The sequence below is a fragment of the Sceloporus occidentalis genome, unplaced genomic scaffold (genome assembly GCF_023333645.1).
Source record: "Sceloporus occidentalis isolate IW3139 unplaced genomic scaffold, rSceOcc1.0.p SCAF_1, whole genome shotgun sequence".
NCBI classification, from domain to species: Eukaryota; Metazoa; Chordata; class Lepidosauria; order Squamata; family Phrynosomatidae; genus Sceloporus; species Sceloporus occidentalis.
The window spans coordinates 318,117,781-318,138,830 of NW_028316981.1; the positions used below are offsets into that span (position 1 = coordinate 318,117,781).

The 21,050-nt window shown below is 44.1% G+C and overlaps 1 protein-coding gene across 1 annotated transcript in view; it reads left to right on the top strand.

Moving 5' to 3' along the window:
- The first annotated feature begins 1,510 nt into the window (after positions 1–1,510).
- Positions 1,511–21,050, top strand: part of LOC149324283 (C-C motif chemokine 19-like) — a 28,245-nt gene continuing 8,705 nt past the window's right edge. The window contains exons 1-3 of the mRNA XM_089488635.1: positions 1,511–1,591; positions 2,738–2,861; positions 9,739–9,835. Coding sequence (XP_089344761.1) covers positions 1,522–1,591; positions 2,738–2,861; positions 9,739–9,835 — 291 coding nt within the window. The 5' untranslated portion in view covers positions 1,511–1,521. The remainder of the gene's footprint in view (positions 1,592–2,737; positions 2,862–9,738; positions 9,836–21,050) is intronic.

Below are 21,050 nucleotides of genomic sequence, written 5' to 3' on the forward strand. Positions count from 1 at the left end.
TGTCCTTTAAAATTGTGAAATGCTTTGAGTCCCACTTTTCTCATTTAGGCAGAAATAAACCAGTTCGACATCATTGACTGCCATGACTCGAGGTTTGACCATATAACACCAATACTAAAATCTCTGCACTGGCTGCCAATTAGCTTCCGGGCGCAATACAAAGTGTTTTTATTATCTTTAAAGTCCTACATGGCTTAGGCCCGAGTTACTTGAGGGAACACCTCTCCCTACACGATCCGCCTGCACTCACAGAACAACAGGGAAGAAATCACTAGACTGCGTAAATACCAGGCTAGTGAGCACTTCCCACAGAACATTTTCCTCCGTGGCCCCCAAGTTGTGGAATGATTTGATGGAAGAGATCGGTCTCATTACCACCTTGGATGCTTTCAGGAAGGCCCTGAAGACGGATCTCTAGTGGAGAGCCTACCCTCCAAACCTGCTGTAAAATCCTCACCTTTATCAGTATGGTATGTTTTTTACAGAGAGTCCACCAGCTGTATGTTATTGATAGTAATGTATATATATTTTTATGCTATGTATTTGATATTGTTGAAATATGTTTTTATTGTTGAAATTTGCTGACTGCTGTAATCCCGCCTCTATCTGCAAGGAGAGGCAGTCAATATAAATAAATTATTATTATTATTATTATTATTATTATTATTATTTGACTCAATGCTACGGATTTCTGGGAATTCATAGAATCATCATTGGAAGAGACCCCAAGAGCCATCCAATCCAACCCCATTCTGCGACGCAGGAACTCTCAATCAAAGCATCCCTGACAGATGGCCATCCAGGCTCTGTTTAAAGATCTCCAAAGGAGGAGACTCCACCACTCTCCAAGGGAATGTGTTTGACTGTCGAACTGCTCTTACTATCAAGAGGTTCCTCCTAATGTTGATTTGGAATCTCTTTTCCTGTAGCTTGCATCCATTGTTCTGGGTCCTAGTCTCTGAAGCAGCAGAAAACTAGCTTGCTCCATCCTCAATGTGACACTGCTTCAGATACTTAAACAGGGCTGTCATATCACCTCTTAACCATCTCTTCTCCAGGCTAAACATACCTAGCTCCCTAACTGTTGTAGTTTCTTCTTGCACCAGGGCTTGCTTACAGAGAAAGCTCACAACTGTCTCACAAAACTACAATTCCTAGAATCCCAGAGCATCATGCCATGGCAGTTAAAATGGTGTCAAACTGAATTATTTCTGCAGTGTGGATGCAGCCTTTGTCTTGCCACCTGGCCCACCGTATAAGCCACCAAAGGGCAAGAGGGTGGCCAGGTGGGTCCAAGGCAATGTCCCTGTGTAGAAAGTAAACTGCTCAGTCACTGTGATTTCCTTCATTGCTGACTGAGAGATAGAATGAGGGAAAGTGAAAACGAGAGTCAGGAATCTTGGTAACCATAAATAGGAGAGGCAGGAGCAGGTTGGGCACCAGACAGCTCTCAAACCCAGCAAAGCCATTCCTGAGAGGGCTATTTTCTCCCTCCCTTGAGTTCCCTGGGCTCCAGCTGACATGGTCCTCTTCAGCTCCCCCCAGGGCCTCCTGTGTCTGCTGGCTCTCTCCTTCTGGAGCCTCCTACAAGGTAAGATCCAATTAACAAAATGAGTGGGGGAGAGGGAATGTAAAGTACTACACTTGGGCAGAAAAAAAGGAAATGCACTGATATAAGATGGAGAACAGCTGGCTTAAGGAAACTACGTGTGAAAGGGATCTAGGGCCACATACAGACAGGCCAAAATAAAGCTGCTTCGGGTCACTTTGGAGGTATGCTGTTTAAATGACACTCACATGCATCTTAAGAAGTCAGAAGCTGCATAAAAGCTTACGACTGGAGTGTGCCTTTGATACGGCTTCCAGCCTCTTGGGATGCATGCATCGTTTAAACAGCATACTTCCAAAGTGACCCAAAGCAGCTTTATTTTGGCCTGTTTCTATGGAGCCACAGAGTCCTAGTAGACCACAAGTTGAACATGAGACAACAGTGTGATGCAGCAGCTAGAAAAGCCAATGTGATTTTAGGCTGCATCAATAGAAGCATAATGTCTAGATCCAGGGAAGCCATAGTAACACTCTATTCTGCTTTGGTCAGGCCCCACCTGGAATAATACTGTGTCCAGTTCTGGGCACTAAAGTTCAAAAAGGATGTTGAGAAGTTGGAGCGTATTCAGAGGAAGGCGACCAAAATGGTGAAAGCACCAAGCCCTCTGAGGAGAGGCTTAGGGGGAGCTGGGGATGTTTAGCCCAAGGAAGGAAAGGTTAAGGGGTGACATGAGAGCCATGTTTAAATATTTGAACTGGTGAAAAATGGCCATTCTTCTTCACAAAAAGTACGTAACTTCCACTAGGGACCTGAAGGTTCACTATTTTAGCCTCTTTTCCAGACTTTAGTCTCCAAATTTAAACAAATGCAAGTTAGTTTGAATTAAGGGTTTCTGTTTTTCCACATATTTGTTTCTTGCTGAGCTTTCCCAGCTCCCACTTTTTCCTATACTGTGCAGCTTTTTCTATTTTCCCAAAGTCCCCCCTTAGGCCATCTATTCCCTAGGATGGTCTCCCATTCAAACCCTATGTTTTTGATTTGGGTACATCGTAGCAGGCCTAGGCTTCTGCAAAAGAAGGTTAATTCTTCATAACCTCATTGCCAAGACTGGAAGGCAGGCTGAGCAAAGGGGAAGCCTTGGCTTGATCTTCCTCATTACTTTCTCCTTCTTTCTTTTTTCTCCCTCAGTGTCTGGCCATTCCCAGGTGATGGATTGCTGTGTGAGGACCAGCCCAATTCCCATCCCGGCCAAAATCGTCCGTTCTTACTGGGAACAACATGTCCAAGAAGGATGCCTTCTCCAGGCCGTGGTGTAGGTTGGGGTCTGTACTTTGCACTAGGGAAGCATCAGGCTTGCTGGGAATGGAAATCTCTATCCCTTTGATTCTTGTAGGCAAGATTGAACAATTGCAACCCTTTTCTCCTTGCTGTGAGAATGTCCTGGAAAACTGCACCATTTTCGACCTTCAGACTATGGGACTTATTTGGCACATGGTGCCTCTTCTGCAAAACCCCCTGAATTTTCTGCAAAGAAATAGTATTTTCTACACAGAAGCACAATTTACTGTGTAGACATATTTTCTGTGCAGAACAATATGCTTTTCTGAGCAGGAACATTGTTTTCTCTGCAGAAAATGCCCCTTTCCATCCATCCATCCAAAACACCCCCCCCCCCAAAAAAAAAAAAAACCATGTCTGTGTTTATTTCAAAGAAAATGGCCCTTTCTGTATAGATGCTGGTTGAGTTTCTCTTATCTGAAATGCTTGGGACCAGAAGTGTTCTGGATTTTGGATCCCCTCCCCACAATTGCTTCTGTGTCACTTCTTGATAGAAAACTAGGTCTCTTTTTGGCTTATAATAGACAAGAGAGTGTTGAAAGCGTTGTGAAATGCCGCCCAAAAGTATTGGGGTGGAGAGTAGGGAGAAATGATCAATTTCAGGAGGGTGAAAGGTTCTTCAAGGTGCTCTGGAGAGTCAATTGTTGTTGGGTGCCTTCAAGTCATTTCTGATGTATGGGAACCCTAATCTTGCAGTTTCCTTGACAAGATTTATTCAGGTGAAGTTTCCCCCAGTGCCTTCCTCTGAAGCTGAGAGTGTGTGACTTGCCCAGGGTCACCCAGTGCATTCCATGTCTGAGCAGGTATTTGAACCCTAGTCTTTAGTGAGGCTTAGCAGTTTGACCGTCACACTATGGCCCCACTCACGCTAAATTTTAAACTGGGCTCCAGACCAGTTTAAATTCTATGATTCTATGAAATTGCGGTCGTTCACACTTGAGCAGGGTTTTCCTCACCCAAATTAGGGGATCTGTTCACACTTGCACTGGGGTTTTACGACCCAAATTAGGGGGTTGTTCACACTTGCACCAGGGTTTTCTGACCTGGTTTGGGGAGGCATGGTGCAAATCCCCTTAAACCCGGGTTTGTTTTTTTTAAAATGAGATTTCTTGTGGTTCTTTTTAAAAAAAAATCGGGATATTTTTGCAGGAGCTGCCAATGGGAACTCAAAAGTTGATCCCATTCGGAGCATCCTGCCACCTCCATTCTTCTTCCTGCTCCTCTCCTCCCCCCGTCCTGCCAGGATCGAATCTCACCATGGCATTTTATCCCTAATTGCCAATGTGAATCGAATTGGGGATAAAATGCCATGATCGTGGCAAATCAAAGCCACAGAGAGTTTCAATCGTGGCAAATCATGAACATAACATAGTTACCGGTTCTGAATGTGAATATGAATGGGCCCTAAGACTGCAAAGAAGATCAAGGTTTGATTCCCTGCTCAGCCATGGAAACCCTCTGAGTAGAGAGTAAATCTTTGCAGCCAGCTTTGGGTAGTGGTTTGAGTGTTGGACTGGGAGTCCAGGAGACCTGAGTTCAAATCCCTGCTCAGTTTAGGAAACCCACTGGAAACCACACTTTTTCAGCCCATGAGGAAGGTAATGGAAAACTTCTGTGGAAAAAATCCTACCATAAATTGGAGTTGATTTGAAGGCACACAATAACAACAACTAGCAACCCAGCCATCTTAATCCAGACTTGACTGTGCAGATGGGCTAAATCTGTTGGGGGAGATATTTTTTCTCTTGGCTTCTCAGTCTAATGCCATTTGCCGCCTCCTAGTTATAGCTATTCAACATCGTTATGAGTGACTTGGATGACAGAATTGGGGACATAGTTACTGAATTAGGAGGAATAGCTAATACTCCAGAGGACAGAATCAAAATTCAAAATGACCTGAATAGACTAGAAATCTGGGCTAAAGCTAACAAAATGAACTTCAATGGGGAGAAATGTAAAGTACTGCACTTAGGGCAAAAACAAAACAAAACATAGATATGGGATGGGGGACACCTGGCTTAAGGAGACTATGTGTGAAAGGGATCTAGGAGTCCAAATAGACCACAGGTTGAACAGGAACCAACAGTGCGATGCAGCAGATAAAAAGGCCAGTGTGATTTTAGGCTGCATCAAAAAAAGTATAGTGTCTAGAGATCAAGGGAAGTAATAGTGCCATTATATTCTGCTTTGGTCAGACCCCACCTGGAATATTGTGTCCAGTTCTGGGCACCAAAATTAAAAAAGGATGTTCACAAATTGGAGCGTGTCCAGAGAAGGGTCACCAAAATGGTGAAGGGCCTGGAAACCATGCCTTATGAGGAAAGACTTAGGGAGCTGGGGATGATTATCCTGGAGAAGAGAAGGTTAAGAGGTGATATGATAGCCCTGTTTAAATATTTGAAGGGATCTCATGTTGAGGAGGGAGCTAGCTTGTTTTCTGCTGCTCCAGAGAACAGGACACAATGGAGCAATGGATGCAAGCTCCAAGAAAAGAGATTCCACTTCAACATTAGGAAGAACTTGCTGACAGAAAGGGCTGTTCAACAGTGGAACACACTCCTTCCTCAGAGATTGTGGTGGAGTCTCCTTCTTTGGAGGTCTTTAAGCAGAGGCTGGATGGCCATCTGTCAGGAATGCTTTGATTTAGATTTCCTGCATGGCAGAATGGGGTTGGACTGGATGGCCCTTGCGGTCTCTTCCAACTCTATGATTCTATGAAGATTATCGCACCGGGGTTAAAACGTTCCCCGGTGCGTTCTAATGGAGGCGCGCACAGAGCGTGACGGGAACGCGATGGGGCCTCGAACGCCAGTTTACTGCACACCGGAATGCCGCCTTTGCCTCCAGGCATTCCCATCGTGTTCCCATTGAGTTCCAGAGGGTGCCATTTCTGGGAACTGTTTCAAAGTGTCCCCAGAAATGGCATCCCTTGGAACTCAATGGGAATGCGATGGGAACACCCGGCGGCAAAGGCGGCATTCCAGTGTGCAGTAAACTGGCGTTCTGGGCCCCATCGTGTTCCCATCACGCTCTGTGTGTGCCCCTGCGCGGGCATGTTAGAACGTACCGGGGAACGTTTTAACCCCGGTGCGATAACCTTTATGATTCTGATTCTAGTTCCTGAGCTACCCCCCCCCCCCCGCCCCGGTAAACTCCGCACAGGTGTTTGGGCTCTGTGAGCTCCAGTTACTCTCCTTTGCCTTCAAGGAGAGTTCACACAGGTGCTGAGGAGGACTTGGAGTGCTAGCATTTACTGCCAGTCGAGCATGAGAGAGGCCCTGAATAGGTTCTTTTATGACAGATCTGCTCTTCAAGAGTGTAACCAAGAGCTTGCTCCACTAGTAGCATGAAGACAGGGGTACAATGAGTCCAATTCTCCTGCTTGATGCTAGAATGGATTTGCATCCGTGCAAGGCATGGAGCCATTCTTGATGGGTTGGATCCGTTAACACTCGCAAGGGAATATTCCGGGATCTGATATGTTTGACTGACTCCCAAAAGACTAAAGTGGGAGAAGAGAAAGAGGGCCATGTCTCCCCCGCTCTGATCTCCTTCTTGCTGTGTCTTCATATCAATGAACTTCATATCTCAGGCATTGAGGGGAAGGCAGGCAGAGAGGATGGAGACCTTCCTTTTAGGGACTCCATCTCCCAGATTCTAGTAGCCAGGAATTGGTGGAACACAGAGCTCGAGGAAGCTCTCTTTATTGGACTATAACTCCCAGAAGCCACCCACCAGTGCCATTGCCATGGCTTTATCCTACAGAATCCTGGAAATTTTAGTTTTGTGAGCACTCTTTGGCCAAGCCAGCTAAAGACATTGTAAAACTACAAATCCCAGAATTTCATAGGATGGAGCTACAGCAATTGAACTGACATCAAATTGCATTATTTTACAGTGCAGATGCATCCTAAGTCTTAAATGCTTTAAAACTGATTGTATTGTAAGCCAGCCAGGTGAAAGAAATAAAAGGTAATATATAAATACCGATTCCCTGCTTAACCATGGGCACCAACTGGGTGACCTTGGGTAAGTCACACTTCTTTAGCCACAGAAAGCTCCATGCTGTGTTTGTCTTAGGGTCACCATAAGTCAGAAGTGACTTAATGGGACACAATGGCAAATATTTCAATCAGCAAATATTCACCACATCTGCACATAGCCCTGCGGCTGGCAATACCAGAGATGCAATTCCTTGCTAGGTTCCCTCTGAAATGAAGCTATAAAACTATGAGTAATTTTGGCCGCTTTCTTCCTGCCATGATAAAGTCTTCAAAACTCATGCAATTTCTGAAGCCTATTCACAATTTGGGACTACTTCTGCACAAAATTCGCACGTGGTTGTTTTCCACAAAAAATGCCATTTTTGGCACAGGAACCATCATTTTCTGTGCAGGAAATAATGAAAATACCATTTCCTGTGAAAAACAACCATGGGTCAATTTTGAGCAGATTAAGTCCTGAACTGCAAAGCTTCCCCTCAGTCCAGGGTTCTTTTTGTTGTGGTTACTCAACGCTCAAAAAACCTTTTGCAAATATTTGCAAATATTCCTTCTATCCCTATGCACACATGACAGTTTTCAGCTCCTGTACCTTCCCATTTCGGACCATAATCTCTGATGAATTTTGGTGCAATTCAGTTGGCATCTGCGGTCTGTGGCTTGCAGCCAAACCAGGCTTAAGAGGCTTTTGCGTTCCACCTGCACAACCCGCTGAAGGATGGGCAAACTTGGCAATTGTGTCCCATGCCTTGTAGCTGTTCCTTTGGCACAGTCCCAAACCACAAGAGAAACCGAGACAAAAGAGGGAAAACGAAACCCTCTTTTCAATCACGCTGATGAAGGAACAGGCAAATAGTTTCATTTCACAGTCCATTTCACAACACTGAGGCCTCTAATCTGGGGCTCTGTCTGCACGGGTCAGGATACTTGTGGGCACTCTGGCATATTCTGGGCCCAGAGCTGCCCTGGCACTCCCACTGTGATGCAGGCAGCTGTTTGCATGTGTGTGCTGCTGTGTTGCCCAGCCTGGCTGCCAATGTGGGCAACTCACTTACTCCAAGGTCAGAACTAAGTGCCTAGCATTGATCACATAGCTGGGCACCTCGTTCTGCCCTCAGAGCAATCGACTCACGGTGGTTGCACCAGGTGGCATGGCGGGACATGGTGCAAACAGCAGCCTGATGTTGCAACGGCAGGCTCTGGATTTTCCAGGAAGATCTGGAGCAAAAAGGGGTTATTTTAATTTGTTTTTTTAATTTAATAATTAAAACAATGATTTACAAAACAAGAATATAGAATAGTTGGGATCATTTGTATAAGTACAAATAACCCTGTTTAGACATGTCCATATGGTATGACTTCCCAACAGTTCAATTCGTATCTACTCCCTCAGCTCCTTTATTCTTCTAGACTCCTTTTCATCATTTTTCTTCAAACACAATTTTAGACTGTCCTCCTAAATTTGCCCACCATTCAGATTAAGATACTCCTGATTATTTATTCCCATCTTTTTTTCTTTTTTACAATATTCCACTGCTGGAGGCTATTCCTCTCCCCTTTCTTCAATATCTTTATTATTCAAAGTAACCAGTCAGTTTATCCATTTCTAATATGTTGTTAACTTTTAATATCCACTCATTTATCTTTGGTACTTCCTGATTTTTCCAATTCTGTGCTAAAATCAACTTGGCCATTGTAATCAAAGACAACATAACTCTTCCATATTTCCTTTCTATCTGAGAAGGTAAATTATTTAACATGTTTAGTAAACTTCCGGTTCCATTTTGAACTTTATATTTAACATCTTTTCAATTGTTATTGCTGAACCCGATTCATCTTTTGTCCTTTTAAATTTCTTTGTTATCTTTTAAAGTGTATGTTCCAGTTGTTTTAGCACCATGAATGCTTTAACCCCAATTTAATGTTTACTTTGTGTACATTTTAGCTGTATCGTTTTTGTTTTAAATTATAAGCCTCCTTGGCTGCATCTACATTGCAGAATTAATGCAGTTTGACACCATTTTTACTGCCATGGCTGAATGCCCACTTTTGTATGTTTTTGACTGCACTGGGTTTTTTTAATTTGTAAGCCGCTTTGTATCCCAGTTGAGGGGGAAATCTGGGATATCATCTCAATCATAATCATGTTATGGAATTCTGGGATTTGTAATTTTGTGAGAAATTTTGCCCTTGCTGTCAAGAGAGCTGTGATGTCACAACAAACTACAAATCCCAGGAGTCCATAGCACTGAGCCATGGCAGTTAAAGCATGTCAAACTGCATTATTTCAGCAGTGTGGCAGCAGCCCTTGACTCCCAATTTTAGGGAAAAGGTGTAGCAACAGCAGCAACATTTTAGAGTTCAGCTCCCTGGATAACTCCTGTAAGGTTTGGACTGAAACCAAAAAAAGATTCACCACCAACAGCCAGCCGCTGCTCCCTCCAGCCTTACTCAAGAGAAGATTCCAGCATATATATATATATATATACGTGTTTCTTGAATGTGTCTTGGAAGCAGGGTTCCAGATTCCTACTCCAGATGCTGTCAAAATAACAATAGCAATAGCATTGACATTTCTATACCGCTTCATAGTGAACTCCACACTCTCTAAGCAGTTTGCAGTCTGTAAGCCAATTGCCCCCAACAAACTGGGTACTCATTTTACCAAGGTACAAAAGGATGGAAGGCCGAGTCAACCTTGGAGCCCTGCAGGGATCAAACAAACAACCTTGTGGCTGCAGAACCAGCATTTAAACACTGCAACACCAGGGCTCCCTAGATTGCAAAGGTCATCTCTTCTTTTCTCCCTCTCCTCCGTCTAATTTTTTGCTTCCATGTGTTTTCTTTCAGCTTCATCACCTTCAGAGGGAAGCACCTCTGTGCCCCATCCCATGCCTGGTGGGTGAAGCATCTGAAAGTGAGGCTGGACCAGCGGCGGCACCTCAAGGTGAGAAAGAGTGGGTTATCTGTTGCAGCCTTGGCCCTGACAGGTGTGTCTGCTGGGTGGGGGGCTATTTTGCACACTCAGGCAGAAGGGCCAGCTTGGATTTAAAGCAGGGGTGGGTAAAATGTGGCACACATACGACCTGTGGCTTCCAAGGCTTGCAAAACTTACAGGCACAGCTGCCTTTTAAAGATTCCCCTACTCACTGGGCCAAATTAACAACCCATAGGAGTTCCACTGAAACCGTTACCATCAGATTTTGACCCAAGCTTCTTTTAATGCAGGAATCATAGAATCCTAGAGTTGGAAGAGACTCCAAGGGCCATCCAGTACAACCCCATTCTGCCATGTGGGAATACCTAGAATTAAAGAATCCTAGAGTTGGAAGGTACACCCAACGTCCATCCAGTACAATCCCATTCTGCCATGCTGGAAGACATAATCCAAGCACTCCCTGGGACAGATGGCCATCTAGCCTCTGTTCAAAAACCTCCAAAGGAGGAGACTCCACTACCCTCCAAGGCAGTCTATTCTACTGTGGAACAGCTCTTACTATTAGCAAGTTTTTCCTAATGGTTAGGTGGAACCAGTGGAGTGTGGTGGTTTCAGTGTAGGACTCAGGAGGCCAGAATTCGAATCCCTACTCAGCCATGGTAACCCACTAGGTGACCTTGGACAAGTCATGCTCTCTCAGCCTCAGAAGAAGGCAATGGAGGCAAACCTCCTCTGAAGAAATCTGTCCCCACAAATAGAGTCAGTGTAGTGCAGTGGAGCAAGTACTGGACTAAGATTCTGGGAGACCAAGATTCGAGTCCCTGATTGGCCATGGAAACCCTCTGGGTGTCCTTGGACAAGTCCCACTCTCTCAGCCTCAGACGAAGGTGATGGCAAACCTTGTGTGAGGAAGTCTGTACAAGAAAACTCTATAATAGCTTTACTTTAGTGTCATCCTAGGTGAGTAATGACTCAAATGCACACAGCCACAACCTGTTATCACATATTGTGGCTAAGTAGAAACCAATAGCCAACATTTTCTCCCTTTCTGTGCAACATTTGAATGCACCATTTGCTATTCCTCCTCTCTTGCTAATTTAATCAATTGTTTAACAGCTGCTCTAACTGCCTCTGCCCTGTTTTTAATAACTGATTTATTAATTGTTTAATAATTTAATTGTATTTTATTGTGGATAGGAGGGTTTGGGATACAACGAATATAAGTTATTATATTTTACTGATGCTTTTATTGTTAGCCACTTTGATCTGTCTGGAGAAGCAGGATAAAATAATAATAATAATAATAATAATAATAATAATAATAATTCATTCTTTATAGATCTATATGTCTCTTTTAAAAGACCTTTGCCTTCTGGAGGAAGGAGGGCCAGCTTAACCTATAATGGGAGGGAGTTTCCAAGCTTGGGGATAGTCACCAAGAAGACCCAGAACATTAGTGGCACCAAGTGAAACCTTCTCCAGATTATTTTAAGCTTTGAACAGGATTTTAAGTTATACGCATATAGGTTCAGGCTGGAGGTCTTATTGCAACCTGTCCTGAGCCCTTGTGATAGGGAGGGAAGCCATCTAAAGAAATCCTTCCAATGTTAGCACTTGAGAGTTATGGTAAAACGGCATTGCTAATAATATTGGTCTCTTTCTAAACTTCCTAGAGATCACCTTGGACTCCCTCCTAGACCATTGGCCAGCCAGCTTGCCTCCTGGATGGAGGACCTCTCTAATAATAACCAGCTTCGCCAAATACCTGTCTTTCCTCAAGGTGGATCCCGGCTGTGATCTGGCAGGGAGGCTTGTTGCTGCTTGACTTTTGCACACTCTTCTTGCACCTTCTGCATTTGCAAATGTCCACCTGAGGTTGGCTGAGCCAAACCCACCAGCTGCCAATGCTCCTAGATGTTGGGCCCGGAAAAATAGAAGTTCCCAGTCTGCAACATAAAATGCAATATTGTCAAAACTAGATCAGGGATGGATTTCAGATTTCTTGGGATCTCGTTTTATTTGAAGCTCTATGCTCAGCATTAAAACAAAGGGTAAAAAAGGACTAGGAGGTGTGGGAGCAGACAGGGACATGCAATGAATGGTAAGGGTGCTTTTCTGAATGCCTGCTTGGCTCCAGAGGATGGAGTGCAAAGCCTTTTGAACCAAAGTCCACCCCAACCTTCTTTGTTGCAACAGTCAAGATTTTAAACTGTTTGCTTGTTGAAGTTTTGGGAGTCAGAAAATCTGGGCTGATGTACTTGGAATCTTAGAGACAGAATCCACCTTTCGTCCATCCCTGCGATAGAGGAGCAATTTTGCAAAAGTCCCATTGGTTTGCCTTCCTCTTTTCTTGAAATGTTCTCTTCTTCCTCCTCCTCTCCCAAATTTTGACCTCATTTGCTGTTATTGCCATGCTCAAAGGGAAGAGGGAATTGGGTGTCTTTGGTCTCAGGGATACATTATTTTCACTCCTTGCTTGCTGCTGCTTTCGATCCTGAAATAGTACGGCTGGGTTGTGAATGAATTGCCACTGCACATTATGCATGCACATTCATTTGTGCAATGTTTCACCTCACTACCAAGTTGGCACTGCACAATTGTTGTGTAAAGCCATGAATATAAACCAGGGCTGCTCAATTGTAGAAAGGTGGGAGGCTGCATTAGCCCCTCAAATAAATAAATAAGTAAATAAGTAAATTTTAAAAAAAGTACCTGATATAACAAAAAATTGTCCCCAAATGCTCTTTAAGGGACACGGGAGGCATTTTTACCCAATTTGGGGACATTCTTGGGATGCATCTTTAAACACCAGAAAGTGAGTAAAAGCCACTTTCAGTTTCAGGAACCCATTGGCATCCCTGCTGGTGGCTGCATCCTCCACAAACTCCAGGGAACATGATGCCATGAACCACCATGGTAAGGAACTGCCTTCTGTAAATTAGTTGCTGGAATGAACTAGACAGACCTGGCATCTATCTATTGAGTGGCACTATCAGGAACTTGCCAAGGGAAGATGTAGAAGAGGTTCCCTTCACTTGCTGCCACCAAGGACTGAGCCTGAGACTTTCTGCCTGGGCCTTCTGCCATGGGCCCACCCAGGCTGCATCTGCACTGCAAAATTAATTCATTTTGACACCACTTTGGCTGTGTCTGTACTGTGGAATTAATGCAGTTTGACACCAGTTTAGTTGTATATGAACTGCAGAATTAATGCTGTTTGACCCCACTTAAACTGTCATGGCACCATCTTATAGACTAGTGGGATTTGTAGTTTGCCATGGCACCAGAGCTCTCTGACGGAGAAGGATAAATATCCTACTAAACTACAAACCCTAGAATTCCATAGGATGGGGCCGTGGCAGTTAAAGTGGTGTCAGACTGCATTATTACTGCAGTGCAGATGCATCCTCAGTCCTTTCCAATCTCTTCGGATGTTTTAATATCTAGTCTTCAAATCCTGTCCAGTTCCCCAAATGCTCCTTAGCAGAGTGGCCCAAACCCATCCTTTCATAAGTCCATGATCTTCTTGATTTCTGTGTTGAAAAGTCTTTTTAAAAATGTTTGTTAAGCGGTAACTCAAGCATTTCAAGGGAGCTTGGAAGTGGAGTCTCTGCCCCAGCAGTGTTTGGAGCAAAGGTTTCTCCGTTGTTTGCCGTCATGGCATACATGTCTTACAAATGTTTACTCATGGATCTTAAGTAGAGGTGTTGTTATTCTTTCTTTCTCTGTAATCTCGTTTGATTCCTAAATAAAAAAAGTAAAAGAAAAACATGTTGGCCTGGTCCATCTGAGATAAGAAGAATATGAGACGCTACCTATTATAAAATCAGTTCACTGCCGCCTTAATGGACCAATGGACTAATTTTATAATTCTGCAGAATTAATGATTTTATAATTCTGCAGAACTGATGCTGTTTGATATGACTTTAACTGTCATGTATGTTAATTACATTCTGGAATGTAAAACTAATTTTATAGATTTGTATGATCATGCGGTTGGGAGGGACCTCCAAAGCTACCTAGTCCACCCCTACACTGCATTTTCCATGTAGTCGCAGCCTTCCAGATATTTAAAGATGGTGGCATCATGCCACCTCTTAAGGCTAAACATACCAGCTCCCTAAACCATTCCTCATAGAGCTTGGTTTCCAGAACCCTTTAAACCATATCAGCCTTCTCTCAGGGGTGTCACTGTCTCAGCCACTCATGGAAACAGTTTTGGTTTCTGGAATATTTTGGATTTTGGAATTCTCAATAAGGGAGACTCAACCTTTGATTAGTTTTGTAACCTGGAAGACCAGTCATGCAGAATCTGGCCAATTTTGGATTTTGGAAATCCAATAATGGAAGACTCAACCTGTATTAGGGCTTGGGTCTTATTCCCTGGAGCAGCAGAAAAAACCATCTTCCACACAGCTGCAGCCTTCCATAGGAAGTCTAGGTTTAGGGAGCTGGGCATGTTTAGCTTGGAGAGGTAGTATGATACAGAGATCTTTAAATATAGCTGTATCATACCACATCTCCAAGTTAAAGGGGCCCAGCTTCCAAAACCATTCCTTATAGAGCTTGGTTTCCAGAACAGCCTCCTCTCAGAGGTGTAGCTGCAGTGGGGGCAGAATAAGGGCATTGCCCCCTCCAAATGAGAAGTCTCTCCCCCTCAAAATGAAATTTTCATTCAGTTCCAGATTCATAAGCATTGCAGAGAGTGAGTCATTGAAAATGGTTCCTGTTTTGCGGTCTTATTTGCCCTCTCCACCTTCCCTGGGTCCCTTTGCCTGCTGGCCCTTTTTTCTGGATGTCAAAACTCTTATTTCTTAACGCTCAGCTGACATTTTAAGTTACTGCAATGTTAAAAACCTGGGGACTGAAGGACATTTTGCACCCCTGTAAGGACACACTGCCCTCTTCTCAGTATGTTCTAGCGTGTCATGTTCCAGCTTTGGTACTTTCTACCCCAGGGATCTATTTTCCCAGGCATTTGGAGTGCAGTTTCTAGCAGGCTTAGTAAGGAGTTCTCAGCCTAAAATAGGGAATGTAGGAGCTGCAGTCCAACACCCCCAAGAAGGCTGTGTGATTTCTACCCCTGATCTATACTGACTAGCAGTAGCTCTCTGGGGCTTCTGTAGGACATTATTTACAGTATTTATACCCTGCCCTTCAGCCCTAAAGGCTCTGCTAGCCCTACCTGGAGAAGACAGGATTCAAACCCTGGACCCTTTGCTTGCAAAGTAGGTGCTCAGCCATGGAACTATGGCCAAATTGCAGTGATGAAGCTATATCTGTGTGAAAAGGCTGTAACACAGCCTTCTCTCAAAGGCATGCCTTTCAGATATTTTAGACTACAACTCCCAGCATCCCTGGTCATGATGCTGATGGAGATTAGAGTGCAACTTCTCTGGAGAGGGCACCTGGTCGAGAGGGACAAATGGATCAGAGTTCAAATTGGAATACCGGGGAGAACCACAGTGGTTCAAGCCTCAATCCTGGTTAGACTATTGCAGTCTAATGCATGTAGGACAGCCCTTGAAAAGTGTTCCAAAGGAACAGTTTTCATGCACATACTCACATGAACACATGCACAGATATTATTTTGCAAGTTCTTGCACAATGCTCACCCTATGACATCACAAGAGTCTAAGTGGTGAGAGGGCACCAAGAGAAATCTGTTCCAGATTTTAATTTGGACTCCATAAAAGCTGTCCAAGGTTAGCACCTTGGACAGCTCCCTTAACATTTAAACATAGGTTGCTGCCACATTGCAGTCTGACACCCCTTCAGCTTCCATGACTCCATCCTATGGAATCCTGGGATTTGAAGTTTGTTGTGGCACCAGAGCTCTATGACAGAGAAGGATAAATATCTCACCAACCTGTGTCCCTGAATTCCAAAGCACTGAGCCATGGCAGTTAAAGTGGTGTCAAACTGCACTAATTCTGCAGTGCTGGTGCAGACTAAGATGAGTAATTGATTTAGTGCCCTACTAGTAATGGAAGTCAGCTGCTGCAGGTTTAGCTTCTCCGGGCAGCCACAAAATAGAGCTTAAAACCATAAAACAGTGGTCCTCCAAGTGTTTTGGACTTCAGCTCCCAGATGCCCTACCCAGCTTGACCAACACTCAGGAATCCTGGGAGATGAAGTGCAAAACATCTGGAGGGCAAAAGTTTGGGAACCACTGCCATAAGATGTAAGAACATTGGAAATGCAGCATTAAAATCTTTAGAAACCAATTGAAGGAAATAAAGGTTTATCCAAACTAAACCCAACAACAATGGAAGATCTCCCCCCGACCTCAAACACACACCAATTTTTAAAAACTGAAGTTTGGAAAAATAAAACAATGTACAAGATTCTGTGGCTGTCTTACATGTGCCTAAGTTCCCCTCTGGAAGGGAAGGGGCATGTATGCCTAATATGGAGCAGTCATATCCAATTCAAGGTTGTCAAAATGAAGCTGTGCATGGAGTGCCATTGCACACAATAAAAAACTGAGCATGGGTTCATGCTGATGCACACTGTCTATCCAGATTTGCATGCACCGCTGGCATTACAATTCCCTAACAAGATGCTTTTGCATAACTCCATGAGTGTAAAATACATCTTCTTGATGTAGGAGGTCAACCATCCTTTGTCTGGAGGCACAGGGGCTTCTGGCAGCGAAGGAATTATGCACCTGGGAAGCCACCACTGAAATGTCCATCACATTTGTCTCAGGTACCTTGGGGAAGGCCTCCTCTGAGGATGTCCTAAACATCTAGGAGGGAAAAACTCATCCAGGTAATATGGCCCCATGATCCAAGGTAGAGAGGTTGAGTCTCACTTGAAATGCTTTGGACCAGAAGTGTTTTGGATCTCAGGGATTTTTTTTTTTTTGGGGGGGGGGATTTTGGAATAGCTGTGTTTGTATACATGTATGACTATGGAGACCATAGTTTGATTCCCAGCTCAGTCATGGAAACCCACTAGGTGACCTTAGGCAAGTCACATGCTCTCAGCCTCAGGGGAAGTTAATGGCAAACCTTCTCTGAACAAATCTTGCCAAGAAAACACCATGATAGGGTTGTCTTATGGTCACCATAAGTCGGAAACGACTTGAAGGCACATACCACTGCACATAATGAGATAGCTTGGAAATGGGACCCAAGTCTAAACACAACATTCATTTATGTTTCATATATGCATCATACACGGAACCTGAAGGTAATTTTATTTATAATGTTGCTAGTTGCAGCAACCAATGAAGCCTCTCTGCTGCTTAAACTAGAGATTCCTCTTGTCTGGAGCTGAGACCCCCAAAACGAGAATTTGCACCTTTGGCTCCTGCCTGGTAGAAGACCTGTGACAACTGGACACTTTGTGCTAAGCCCCCAGACCTGGAAACTCTAATTCGGGCAGCTCCAGGGAGAGGAATCCAGCCCTAGGTAGGGAAACTTCAGTCTTGCCAACCAAGGATTGACGATAAGAATGATTTAAGTGATTTACAATAAAAATCCTTTGCTTTTTAAACAAAGCATTATTTACATTATAAAGAAAGGCACTGAGAAAGGGGATTTTAACAAGACTTTTTTTGACTGATGTGTTTCTAAATGGCTTTTTAAATTCAGCAGTACATTAATATGATCACTTCTTGGGTTTGATCTTCTTTAGGTCTGTTTCTGCCTGTACTTTAGGACTTTATCACACAGGAGGAATTTCTCTTAATTTCGAATGAAAAGAAAGTGGGGCCAGAACGCATTTACATGAATTTGCTAGTTCAGCGAATTTACGTGAATGCAAATTGCGTTCAAACTGGCTTCTCATTGCCTGAAAATAGTATGCCATTGCCCAAATTTGCGTGTGATCACCTCTCACACAATTTTGTGAAACCCCATGATTGCGCTCGGACTGACTTCCCATTGCCTGAATTTGTGTGTGGTAGTCTATCATGCAATAACGTTAAACCCCATGATTGCATTCGGATTGCCATTGGATTATACTTCCAATTTCCCTTGTCTGATAACGTCCCTTGTCAGGAACTTCCTTGAGTCCCAATTTTGAGGGAAAGGAGGCTAGAAGTCAAAGGAAGGAAGGAAGGAAGGAAGGAGCTGTGTTTTGCATTTTGAAAATTGTTGTAAAGGGTTTACATTTGAGTAGCCATACACATGCCATGCAGAATGTTGTCATTTGCATTCTCTAAAGCTAAAGCTTGCTGCAGTGGGCATGAAAAGGCATATCTTGAACTGAGGTTGCATCTACACTAGAGAGTTAATGCAGCTTGATACTGTTTTAATTGCCATGCCTCAATGCTATGGAATCCTGGGGTTTGTAGTTTTGTGAGATATTTATCCTTCTCTGTCAGAGAGCTCTGCTGCCACAACCAACCATAAATTCCAGGATTCCATAGGATGGGGCCATGGCAGTTAAAGCTATGCCAAACTGCATTAATGCTGCAGTGTGGCAGCAGTCTGAGTTGTGCTTCATATCCTTGGGAGCATAATGTCCAGTTGGTAAGACTCTCTTGGTCCTAAAATGACACACACATACCCACAAAACATGGCAAAATGCTCTTCTCCACCTGGCAGAGGACATTTGGGATACTCTTTTATTGGGGGGGGGGCTTTTTCTCCCCTTTAAAACCAATTAATTCTAGGGGATGTTGCCCAAGGTCTCATGTACAGTTGCTCAAGGTCCAAACAATGTGCACACTGATTTGGCAAAGGCTCCTTCTAGCCAAACCAAGGGCCAAAAATACCAGCCCTTTGCCCACCCATTTCCTTCCAGAAATTCGCTTTCTTCAGTGGCTTAGTGACTGGGGAAACAAGAGTCGCCTATGGCGATCAGACTGTGACTCTAGCCAGGCTCCTGTTGCTCCACATTCTTATCTGGCAGCAGCACCAGCACACACTGATCTCAGGAGATTAGATTCAACAGGAGTTTTCTCCTGGCGCTCTAATCTTTATGGCCGTCACCTTGAGTACACAGAAAATGAAGGGAAATGTGCAGGTAGGGCTGGGAAGCTTTGCTTTGAGCTGGGAGACTATTCTCCCCTTTGGAAAGCCCCAAGAAATTCCCATGGGGAGGGTGGCGGGTCATTGCAGGACACGCGCAGGCCAAACATGTGCACATCTTTTGATGCAAGCCAGCAGGTGCGGCTGCATTTCCTCCTATGGGCCTGATCCCCATAGGTTTAACCTAAGAAAGGGGTATGTAGAGAGAGCTTGCAGCACCTTTGAGACTAACTGAAAGAAAAATTGGCAGCATGAACTTTCTTAGACTTCAGCCTACTTCCTCAGGGTGTTCACTGTGGTGGCAGCTGAGAGTTCCCATGTCATAGAAACATAGCATCAAATTGGAAGGGACCCCCAAGGGCCATCTAATCTAACCCCCTTCTGCCATGCAGGAAGACACCATTAAAGCACCTCCAACAGATTGCCATCCAGGACTAGTTACCACAATAACATTTCTCTTTTTTGACAAAAACCCCATAACTGCACCTTCAAAGAAGGAGACTCTACCACACTCCAAGGCAACGTCTTCCACTATTGAACAGCTCATAACTTCCAGAAGTTCATCCTAATGTTTAGGTGGGATCTCTTTTCCAGTAACCTCCATCCCTTCAAATATTTAAACAGTATGACAATATGACATCCCTTCAAATATTTAAACAGGACTATCATATCACCTCTTAATTGTCTCTTCTCCAGGCTAAACATACCAGCCATCACAATTCAAAAACAATGTTGACAAGCTGGAGTGTGTCCAGAGAAGGGCAACCAAATGGTGAAGAGTCTAGAAACCTTGATTATGGTTCTATGATTCTATGGAGGATGTGGCTATAAATGGCTCCTAGTCAGATTGGCTATATGGCACATCTGGCACCAGAGGCAGAATGCCCCTTATTACCAGTTGCAAGATGAGAGGTGCACTTGTGCCCATTTCCTGCTGGCTGGCTTCCCATGGGTAACTGATGGGCCAATGTATGAACAGATGATGATCGATGTGTAAAGTAGTAAGGCCCATCACTTGACCCAGCATGACTCTGCTTTTGATCTCACAGACCAATTTCCTGCACTGTCTCCTAAACAAAAACAGTCAAGAGACATTCCAGTTGCCACAGCCAGTGTGCTTTCCACGTCTGGGCAAAACAAGGCACATATTTACCATGTAGTGTCTGTCCCTTTGATAATAATACCTCAGGTTCTCAGAGAAAGGCATGTCTGCCTCCACTACCATCCACTCCATTCACACAAAAACCTTTTAAACCCATAATCAGATGCATAAAAATGAAGATACTATTGATCTACTAGGTTTATAGTCTAGCAGGAGCTACCAATTGGACTTAGGCCATAGAGACATGAAACCCCAGGGTTCAAACCTTTCTGCTCAGTCCACAGTTTGGAAAAGTTCCTTTTTCTTGGGATTGCAGCTCCCAAAATCACCAGCCAGCATGACCTTTCCATTTGGTAGGACCTTAAAGAGCTTCCGTGGCCTGAGCAATACTTTGGTTCAGGCCAAAAAGGATAAGGGTGGCCACAAAGCAGTGACACACTGCTAGGTTGCATCTACACTGCAGAAATAATCCAGTTTGACACCACTTTGCCATGGCTCCATCCTATAGAATCCTGGGATTTGTAGCTTTAAGAGCCAGTGTAATAGTGGTTTGAGTGTTGAACTATGACTCTGGAGACCAGGGTTCAATTCCCAGCTCAGTCATGAAGCCCACTGGGGACCCTGGGCAAGTCACACATTCTCAGCCCCAGGGGAAGGCAATGGCAAAATGCCTCTGAACAAATCTTGCCAGGAAAACTCCATGAGATTTACGGCCTTGTGACTGCCGTCAATCAGAAATGACTTGAAGGCATACAACAACAATGCGTACAGAAGACCTTGTCACCAAAGGAGTTGGCGGTCATGCATGTTCTCGCAGGGGAACATGATGTTTCTGTCTGTTGTTGCATTCTCAGGTTGCCAGTCTGGATGACAATATCATTTTCCCAGTTGGAGCACAGATGCATGTGCCTTCAAGTCATTTCTGACTCATAGTAACCCCCAGGTGAACCTATCTATCCTGGGCTCTCCTTGGCAAGATGTCTTCAAATGAGGTTTGCCCTTGCCTTCATGCTTGCCTGAAGGAAGAAGAAGGCAAGCAGGGATTCAGCCCCTGATATCTCAGAATCCTAGTTCAATCCTCAAACAACTGCACCATGCTGGCTCTCCATAGACAGATGACAGGCTCTTTTCTTTTCTT